Source organism: Lactuca virosa, chromosome 5 (assembly GCF_052849685.1).
Source record: "Lactuca virosa cultivar CGN04683 chromosome 5, Lactuca_virosa_CGN04683_v6, whole genome shotgun sequence".
Lineage (NCBI taxonomy): Eukaryota > Viridiplantae > Streptophyta > Magnoliopsida > Asterales > Asteraceae > Lactuca > Lactuca virosa.
The window spans coordinates 263,699,654-263,710,713 of record NC_136430.1 but is presented as its reverse complement, the minus strand read 5'-3'; the positions used below and the strand labels follow the sequence as shown (position 1 = coordinate 263,710,713).

At 31.4% G+C, this 11,060-nt stretch overlaps 1 protein-coding gene across 1 annotated transcript; it reads left to right on the top strand.

Annotated features, from left to right (window-relative positions):
* Positions 1-4,363: 4,363 nt before the first annotated feature.
* Positions 4,364-9,851, top strand: LOC145114909 (homogentisate phytyltransferase 1, chloroplastic-like). Its single transcript, XM_079051029.1, has 12 exons — positions 4,364-4,818; positions 5,205-5,455; positions 5,582-5,665; positions 5,775-5,849; positions 5,930-6,013; positions 6,120-6,209; positions 6,292-6,393; positions 6,680-6,775; positions 7,889-7,960; positions 8,059-8,154; positions 8,289-8,393; positions 9,574-9,851. Exons 1-12 carry the CDS (start codon positions 4,728-4,730, stop codon positions 9,613-9,615), a joined length of 1,188 nt encoding a protein of 395 aa, XP_078907155.1. The 5' UTR covers positions 4,364-4,727; the 3' UTR covers positions 9,616-9,851.
* Positions 9,852-11,060: the final 1,209 nt, after the last annotated feature.

Below are 11,060 nucleotides of genomic sequence, written 5' to 3'. Positions count from 1 at the left end.
AGGCATTCATCTTCAATATACCTTTTAAAGGTACCACTAGAAGTCCTGTTTATAACCAGAATCTCCCGTCCGGAGAATATGACAAGTGTGTATAGATCTATATGGGACTAATGATCTCGCGCCCTGACTGCTAGCTACAGTCCCCGGGGTGACAAGTGTCATCTCATTTCGACGCCTGAAGAACGTCGCTACAGGCAAATTATGATAGTACGGTTATGAAAACTCACTGGATAGACAATTATTATGGTATTACGTTTTAATGGGGAAAAGTAACAAATACAGTTCTTTTCACATTCAAATACAAATCTTCTTGTAGTTTTGTTTTATAATAAGACTATACATCATCTTTTGAGCATGTCATATTTGATTACAGGTTACGGTCTTGGACATTTAAGACTGCATCTCATTTAGGAAAATATAGGATTTTCCTGGTTCAAATACATACAGTTTATACAACGATCTTTCATACTCATTACATACATTTGTTAGAAAATATCGGATTTTCTGGAAAACATACACGAACTTTCGAATGGCATACATTTTATCAAAACACTACTTATGAGCTCACCAACTTTGTTGTTGACACTTTTTCTTTGAAATAACTTGTATTCTCAGGAAAATGCTAAATCAGGTAGCAACTACTTTTTGAAGACTAACGCGCTGGCATTAGTAACATATTTTGGATCACCATATTGTATTTGATATTTAAACATGTAACACATACAATCATGTAAACTTTTCAAATATATTTATATTATGGTGGTGTGTACTTTCTTTACTATTCAATTGTTATGATACTGTACATGACGTCCTCCGCCCCCGAACGTTTCCGCCGTTCTGGTTTGGGGGTGTGACAGAGTTTGACTCTATCTTCCGAGCTACTTGCGAGGTGAGTTATCCTCACTATACTAAGGGGTCTAAGGCACGAAGGCCGACCCATTGGATATGTTATCCTAGCAGTGTTAGATGTTGATTATGAGTTAGTGCTGCATGCTAGTGATTATGCCAGTTAGGTAGATCGGTAGGACTACCTGTGTTGTTATATGATTATCTGCATGCTCTGTAGTTATGTTATATGTTGATATGTTATTTGGGATGGGTTGAGGATGTATTGCTTCGTGTGGTGACCAACAAACCCTAGGAGCATTCCATATACGAGTTGTGGGCCCGGTAGGTAATCCAGACTCGTACTGTGGGCTCGGGAGCATTCCAGATACGAGCTGTGGGCCCGGTAGGCAATCCAGACTCGTACTGTTGGCTCGGTGGCAATCCAGATGTGAGTTGTGGGCCCGGTAGGCAATCCAGACTCACATTGTGGGACCAGGGGTATTCCAGCCTGTAAAGTTGTGGGCCCGTTACATGTTGTTATTTGTTCCTGTGTTATTGGATTGTATGTGTATCGGTATTTTAGGGGTAACTCACTAAGATTTCGGGTTTACAGTTTCAGTTTATTGTTTCAGGTACATCAGGGGATCGCGACAAGGCAAAGGTGTGATCGTACATTTCCTCATGTTTTATTTATGTTTCTGGGAAAACTCTGATATTGAGCTATTTTGAAAACAAATTGTAATAACTGAATGGCTTTATATGATTTAAAAAGTTTTAAATTGACTCGAATTTTATGGATGTTACACCAACGTACTCCCCCTTGTACGCCTAACGTACTCAACTTAACCCAAAACTGTCCAAACTTCAAACGCTCATAACTTCTTCGTTTCAACTCCGATTTTGACAATCTTTATATCCACGGAAAGGTATTGAGGAGCTCCACAACCCTATCTAATTACTTTTGACTTTAAACACATCAAACTAAAATCCATAATTCATAAAAGAAGTCTGAAACACTACTTTCCCATTTTACCTTTTGACTCCAAAGCACAAACCGAACTCTTGGATCACATAATCTACATTATCCACATCCAAATGGGTCTAAGCCTCTTGTTACCAAAGCTCGAAGCCTTATGATACTTGATCTTCGGGTCACAACCCCGAATTATGAAACGACTCGAAATAGGGTGTTACAATTGTAGAAATCAATTTCGACTCCAATTAAATACGTTCGACTCTATGTAAATGCATTTGATTCTAAGAAAGTTGCTTTCATTCCAAACTCGTTTCCAATTTGTTTTCAGGACATGAACAACAACATTAGTCGAATTCGAGTTTGACTCCAAGGATCTGCCAATTCGACTCCAAATTTATCTTCCCTAAAGACTCGAACGAACATACATACACCATCGAAATCGACTCCAAATCATACCAGTCGCATTCGACTATCAAACAATACCATCAACATCAATTCGATCGACTCAAACGAACACAGATACACCATCGAAATCGAAATGTAACACTTGATTCTAATTTTAACTTTTAATTTATGCACTTTGCCTTTCGAAATTCAGAAACCTTTGCTATCAGATCCATCGATATCAGACAACCATTAAACCTTTAACTTCCGACATCCATTTCTACTTTCATCTCCCATTCACAATATCGAACTATCGAACAATCAATTTTAACTTTTCTTGGTTAACAATTCGTCATTCTTATTCTCCATGGAACTCCAATGTTGACTTTGAACATGTTTTGATATCAAGAGATTGAATAAGCCCTTCGATAATCAAAGACTAATCAATCACACTTCTCAGGAATTTCGACAAACACCTCAACTCCTCAATTCCACTACTTTTCATATCAAAATTCAACAAATTTCAAGAAAAACTTTTATGTTCTTGACTGTTCTTCATCAGTTCTTTGACAATCTACCACATTTTTGATTATCTTCAGCAAATCGATCACGATCAACAAATTTCAATAATCATCATCAAACCAGGTCAAATCGATTTCTAAGAACTCAAATGAATCAAATCATATTTGAGAATAGATAGTTCAAAGAAACTTTTAATCGTTGAATAAGCGAATAGACAATAAGAAACAAATCAGATCACATAATCGATGAATATTTGTATAAAACTTGTGATCAGTTGATTCTAATCTTGATTTGAAACTGGTATCAGATCGATTATATGAATAGCTACATGTGAAAGATCGGAAAAAAGAGATATAAATGAGATTGAAAAACAAATTTGGATTTGATGAATTCAAGTCAATATTGGGCTCAAATTTTGGTCGATGAACAGTAACAGATTAATTGATTGGGCTCAATCTGATTAAATGAACAAATACATATTGATGATTGGGCTAAAAGATTAAGAATGAAATATGAACAGTAACAAAGATCGAAATGTAAATGTCAATGAACAATATCAAATCATGATTTATTTAGGCTGAACAAAAAATGATTGGGCTTGATTAACAAAAGATAATTGGATCATCAAAATCCAGAAATGAAAAACAAATAGATCCAATGGAATGAAACCGGGAGATTCCGAGTGATCATCGAGAGACTCACCAAAAACTATTCACATTGTGTTGATTGTTGCCAAATCGAGAACCGTTTCTTAAAAAATCACATCAATCTTCGAATACCCGCTGTGATACCAATTGTAGTGAATTACGAACATTTGATTTGACATTCAGAATTGTAAGAACACAATAAACATGGTGATTTAGGTGCTAAAAGATGTATTCGATCATAGTAATGAGTACAAAAAGAGATCTAGATCTTGTTCTACATAAATATCCCAATCAGTAATCACAATGAACTACATCTCTCAAGCACACTCTACTAGTGGTATGCAACTCACTATATATAGAGGTGCTAACAAGAGTCTCTCTCTCTCTCTCTCTCTCTCTCTCTCTCTCTCTCTCTCTCTCTCTCTCTCTCTCTCTCTCTCTCTCTCTCTCTCTCTCTCTCTCTCTCTCCAATCCCACATGTGTAAGTGTGTATTCTCAAGCCAAGCCATTACAAAGTTAATCAATGAATAACTTTGCACCCTAACAGATTCAACCATTTCATTATAAATGAATAAACATAAAAATAACCATATGAACTTTAAGAATGATTCCCTATTGTTCTACTTTTATATATTTCTCAAATTGATTATCAACTTCGATATCATGCATTTCACCATTTTGAGTTTTGGATGATATATACTTTACTATCAATCGATTTTCAACTAAACAACACTTTTATACGCTACTCCAACATACAATTATTTTCGAATTTGATAATATTACATTTAAAAGTTACGTGTGGAACAGTGGAAGTTCTTCTAAAAAAATATCTATACAAAAGGAAAAAAAAAAAAAAAAACTTTTTTGAGTTTCTTTTCCCTATTTTTTGTTATTTATTTTTCAGGACAAAATGCTCCGTGCTCCACTTTCTCAGAATGGGCCCCTTGGTCAATTAATATTGAAAAGACGAACTTCTTCGAAAGAAGGCTTCAATGAAATTGGTCCAAAATGTAGTGGGTCTATTTAGCAAAACCGGAATGTGCGCTGGGTCCTTTAGGCTTTAAGCCTAGGTACAACTTTCTTCTCCATAGACATGCAACTAGCCAAACTATACAAGCTTAGCACACAAACTTTGATTTGCCAATTGTGGGATCCTCTGATTGAAACGTGTAATAGAGTTTCAGACTGCTGACAACGATACACTCTCTCTTCTTCACTCTCTGCTCTCCTGTTGACTCTTTTCTCGCACTGAACACACACTGCTTGTTAGTTCATTGTTTCGATTAAAGTACATTCACGAGAATCAGGTCATTTGTTCGTATGAAGTACAACCTGATTTGGGTTTGATTGGAATTTGGGAGAAGCAAAATATGAAGTCTTTGATTATTGGATCTTTTACTAATAACGTTTCCGTTCGTTCTCCGCCATTACCAAATTCACCTTCTTCATTCGTATCAACAGGTATTTCATATTTTCATTTGCATTTTTTACTGGATTCAATGGTTTTTCAATCTGTTTGCTCTGAAATTATTTATGAATTAGTTAATGTCTCAATATGGGTTTTTGTTAATTCGTTAGAGAAACTAAAATACCATCGACGTTTTTGTGGGGATTTCGCCATTGATAACAAATTCGTTTTGTGGTTATTGTGAGATTTGCTTCAATCCCTTCTAATTTCCTGAAATAATTCACAAATATTGAGTTTTTCTTCTTAACATGTAAAACAAATGTCCCCTTTTTGTTACTTGTCATGAACAGGGCTGTGATTTAGCTATCTGTTCATGTTGTTTCTTCTTATACTGTGTCATATTTCTTGGACTCATTATTCTTAAACTTTATAATTTCAGGTTCGCTTCATGTATCATTAAGATCATCGAAGGGTAACAGAGTCATTAGATGTGAATCAAGTCTTGTGAGACACAATCTCAGCAGTTTTAATGAAAATTTTCTATTTTCAAGAAAACGCAACACAAATCATGTTCCAAATGCAGTTTCTGAACAACCTATTGAACCTGAATCTTCAAGCCCTCAAAAACTCCTTCCAAATGCTTTTGATGCTTTCTACAGATTCTCAAGACCTCACACAGTTATAGGAACAGTAAGATTCCAACTTTTTACTTTTCACAACAAGCTTTCTAGAGGGTATTCTCGTCTTTTGTACAACTTGTAATCTTTCTTTTTCTTGTAAAAGCATGAATGACTTATGTGTCATCTTCTTAAACAGGCTTTAAGCATACTTTCAGTTTCACTCCTTGCAATTCAGAAGCTTTCAGATTTTTCTCCACTATTCTTCATTGGTGTCTTTGAGGTTCTTGAATTTTTTATATACAAAATTGTAAAAGAAAAAAAAAAGTTAATCTTCTCTGTATTCCAGATTAATTCAGTTTCTTTTTACATGGTTAACATTGAACTTTCAGGCGATTGTTGCTGCATTCTTTATGAATATATATATTGTTGGCTTGAATCAGCTATCTGATATAGAAATAGACAAGGTACGTTTTAAAAAAAATCAAAAAATATATCTTTTTAGCAACTTAAATCCACTTCATTTAATGATAAATACATTTCTCAGGTTAACAAGCCATATCTTCCATTAGCATCTGGAGAATATTCTGTTAAAACTGGTGTTATCATTGTATCTTCATTTGCATTCATGGTAAATAAACTTTATTTAATTTAGTTTTGATAAAATACCTAAAGTGTGTTATTTTTATACATAACAACTTCAACTGACATTATCAATTTACTATTCTACCCCTCAGAGTTTTACTCTTGGATGGATTGTTGGTTCATGGCCTTTATTTTGGGCACTTTTCATAAGTTTTCTTCTTGGCACTGCATATTCAATCAATGTAAGTTAACATAATTTGATTATTATATTAAAATTAATCATTTTTCAAATCCAAATAATTAGTGGTAAATTGGTAATTTCAGATGCCAATGTTGAGATGGAAGAGATTTGCTCTTGTGGCTGCAATGTGCATTCTAGCTGTAAGAGCTGTAATTGTTCAAATTGCATTTTATCTACACATTCAGGTAATTATATCAATAAAAATTACTTTAATAGGAAAAATGAAAGTAGGATGCTTTAATAAACAAATCAATGAAAGTACATTGATGTTTCTTGCATTTAACGCTTTAATATAAATCACTTTTGATATTTTACTAATAATCAAACGATTCCCTTCAAATTCATGTGTAACAATTTTTATATTCTTGAAGTTTTTAAACTAACCTCTTGAAAAGAAGAGAAATATGATATAATTGTGATCTTTTTTCACTTTCATTTAATATTTTAATTACTAATCTTTTTAATTTCTAGACTTTTGTGTATGGAAGACTTGCTGTGTTTCCAAAGCCTGTGATATTTGCTACTGGGTTTATGAGCTTCTTTTCTGTTGTCATAGCATTGTTCAAGGTAAACTCCTTTATCCACTTCTAATCATTTATTGGTTCTTTTAAAAGTCAAACATGTGGATTTTTTATTAACTTAACAATGTTACCATTTGACTACTTTTTGATAATGTAAAAATCAGTTATATAATAGTAAAGAGTAAAATACAGATAAACATGTTGGACATATTTACCCTTCACTACTTTTACTTTCAATATTTTACTTTTATCAATTTAGCCAATTCACTGTTTTCCTATAGTGGTTAAACTTAAACCATTATACCTTTTTTGAAGATTTAGTAAAAAAAAAACATTTTTTCCTTGTTACCTGGTTTGGTTCTGATATCAGGACAAAATACAAAAAAAAAAAAAAAAAAAAAAAAAAACACACACACACACACACACAACAACAACAACAAACAATTAACATTTTTATCGATTTAGCCACTAAGCTATTTATTTTTATTGATTTAGCATCCGAATATATACGTAAAAATTTTCTATATTTTGCAATTTAGGACATCTTGTCTGGATAAATGATGTTAAGGTTATGTTTGACGTACTAGTTGAAAAGCTAGCTGTTAGCTGATAGCTGATAGCTGAAAAGCTAGCTGTTAGATAAAAAGCTAGTTGATAGCTGAAAAGCTAGCTGATAAAAAATGACGTTTGGTAAAACTAGCTGAAAAATGTGAAATGACATAAAAGGACATTTAAAAGAATGTGTTTTTATAATTAAGGGGTATATTTGGAAAATTATAAAAAAGCTCCTAAAAAACTAGTGTAAGTAGCTTTTTAAAAAACCTAGCTTATAAGCTACTTTTTAGCTTGCCAAACATGACAACTTAAAAAAAACTCAAAAAATAAGCTAGCTTTTCAGCTAGCTGTGGCACACCAAACACAGCCTAAATATTTGAGAAAAAGACAACACAATTGGGAAAAACTTAAATAAGGGCAAATTTGTAAAAAGTTTGAACTTCACGGGGAAAGTCTCGTTACCTTTCTCTATTAAGTCGTTCTTTCTGCATTTAGTCATAAAGAAACATATATATATATATATATATATATATATATATATATATATATATATATATATATATATATATAAAGTAAATAAGAAAAGTACGTTGATTATTGACAGGACATACCTGATATTGTTGGGGACAAGATATTTGGTATTCAGTCTTTTACAGTTCGTTTGGGTCAAAAACGGGTTAGTGTTTACCTACCAAGTACAGTTTCAGAAATACTAATTATAGAAAATTTAAAATTCATATGTGATATGTGAAGTGACGTGTCATCTTTTTATAGGTGTTTTGGATTTGTATCTTATTACTTGAAGTGGCTTATGGTGTTGCCATTTTAGTTGGGGCATCATCTCCTTTCCTTTGGAGCAGATACATAACGGTAATAAATCAATAAATCAATAATTCATCACTCTTTTATAGTAAAATTTATGTGGGGTTTTGAATAAAAATATGGTCAAAGATGGTAGTTCTATTGAATAAAAGTATTAATTTTTTTATTTTTTATTTTTGTAGGTTATGGGCCATGCGATTCTTGGGCTAATGTTATGGGGTCGTGCTAAGTCAACTGATCTAGAGAGCAAATCAGCAATAACCTCATTTTACATGTTCATATGGCAGGTAAATGTTTTAACTAACTCAACAAAAGTTTTTCTAATTATGCAAAAACAGTTTGTTTTTCTCAATTTATATGAACTATACAATAACGTTTCATTTTATGACCAAAAAATGCAATATTGTATTGGTAAGAGTTTTAACTGGTTGAAACGTGGTTACATAATTCGTGTCAGTTGTATAAATTGATAAAAAAGTGAAATAAAACTTAAAATGTTGTTGCATAAATTGGTAAAAATACAAAACATTGTTGCATGTTTTGGCAAATAACTTTTATTTTGAGTGATTAAGTTTTCGACCCATTTTATGCAACTTCTTCCAAAAAAACCGTCTTTTTTTTGTTAAAAAGGCTAAATGCAACAATTAGCAATGTACTTTCATTGATTTTTCTATAATAGTGTCCTACTTTCATTTCTTTGTTTACAAAAGGAGTTTTGACCTTTTTGACCATCGAAGTATCAAAATTAACTATTTAGTCATTGAAGATCTGATTAATGCTAAATTGGACCCTAAACTCTCATTTTTGGCTCAATTTGCCCCCTGCAACCTGCTGTAGGTTGTAGCCGGTTACCTGGTCCCCTACCTATGTGACATGCTAAAATAGACTCTAACTTCTATTCATGCTAAATTAGACCCTGAACTTTGATTTTTTTTTTTTTTTTTTTTTTACTAATTTCGGTTTTATGTTGTTTTGAAGTTCTTTATTTTCATTTTTTTGATTTTTTTAGTCAAAACTAAACTTGGTTTTATAAATAACTAAATTTATAAAAAAAAATAGAAAACAAAAGGTCAAAAAAAAAATAGAGTCAATTTTGATACTTCAATGGTCAAAAAAGTCAAAACTCCTTTACAAAATTATACTTCGAAAATATTAAATGCAATTCAAATACAAAACAATTAGTTTCACTGCTATAATTAGGTAATTTTTTCAACCTATGTCGTAATAAAAAAAAATTCAAAGTACAATGCCATAACTAGGTAGATTTTTCAAAGTACAATATTTGAATAAGAAAAAAAAAATTAACAATACAATCATGTAATTGAAAAAATGAAAATAAAATGCTATAATACACAAATAAGTAGAAGTATATTGCTATTTCTTGTTTTATTATGGTTATGTTTGCATCATTCTTTATAGTTCCCATTATTCATATCCATTGGATAAAACCGTTTTTTGTGTTTGAAGTTGTTTTATGCGGAATACTTGCTCATACCGCTTGTGAGGTGATGTGTAACTGCATTGATGTGGGGCCCACTCTTGTTGTTTATTTATTGTTATAGTTTTGCCATCATTCAAAGGAGCTAGGGTTAGGGTTAGATTTTTGAGACTTGTAAGTTGTAACAATTGACTTTATTTTATGTTGTGAAGATTTTTTTTTTTTTTTTTTTTTTTTGTGTATTTGTATTCTTTTATGGCAAAAATCGTGTTTTGTTAGTTGTGATTAAGTTGTTCTTTTGACTTTATTGCTGGAATAGTCACATGTCTATTAAGTGTTTTTTTTTATTTAATGCAGAAATAGGATTTAACCGTATAAATTAGAAAAAATGTTATGATAAAGTAGTAAATAAATATTGGTGGTTCATAGACAATGGTGAAGGGGAGAGGTTGCGGTGGGGCCAATGCAATTTAAGAAGCTAGACCATGTCGACCCTATTTGCCAATACAAGAAAAAAAATCTAGTAAATATCTTTCTTTATTATTTACTAATAAATAATAAATAATAACATGATATTTGTAATTTAATTAATAATACAAAATTGTTAGTTTATATTTAATAAAAAAAATGTTTAAACATAAACCTGTTTATAGCATTTATAATCGATTTTATTTATGAATATATATATTTAAGTGCATCGTTTTTGCAATGAAACACTAATATATTGTAAAATAGTATAAGCTAATAACATGTGGATTTAGAAAGATGTTGATGGCATTGCTAATCGTATGTCACTTGAAAGAAGGAAGGTTTGCAAGATAAATATTTGAAGTGATGTAGATGCTCTAACATAGAGGGAAGTATGTTTGATTTTTTTTTTTACAAAAAAATATGTAAAAAGTGGGATTTTATATGAATTTTGCAATCAACATTATATAATGTTAATCGGCTAAAATATAGAAGTATACTTCATGACAAAAATATTAATTATCTCGACACATATTGCCATACTTGAAAGATCTAATATGTTTAAGAATCATATTAGAATCATATTGTTAATTAACATATGATATTAATGGTTATACTAACAACAACTTAATACAATTGATTATTTATTAGAAATTGATTTTAATAAATATTCATAAACTCTTATAATGAATTGGAAAAATATTTATTTCATGGAAATAATTATTTTACAATACAAGTAACACATTATTTCATAAGGTATGAATTAATAACTCATGCACAACTTTTTAGACTAGTTGAACATTTTTGTCTTTTACCTAAAGACAAACTTTATATTTTATAAAACTTGGGTTTATAAAATTTAAACTCTTTCTCTATTCTTTTAGCCAAAACCGTGGCTTCTTACTAGGGTAAGAAGTTTTGGTCTTTTGATTAAAATAAAGAAAAGAATGCATGGGTTGGAAAGCATGAGAGACAAGTAGGCTTAGGTGCATGAAGATCTTAATGGGTTAAGGACTTGTGGGTAAAACTTTGACTTTATGAAGGCTTG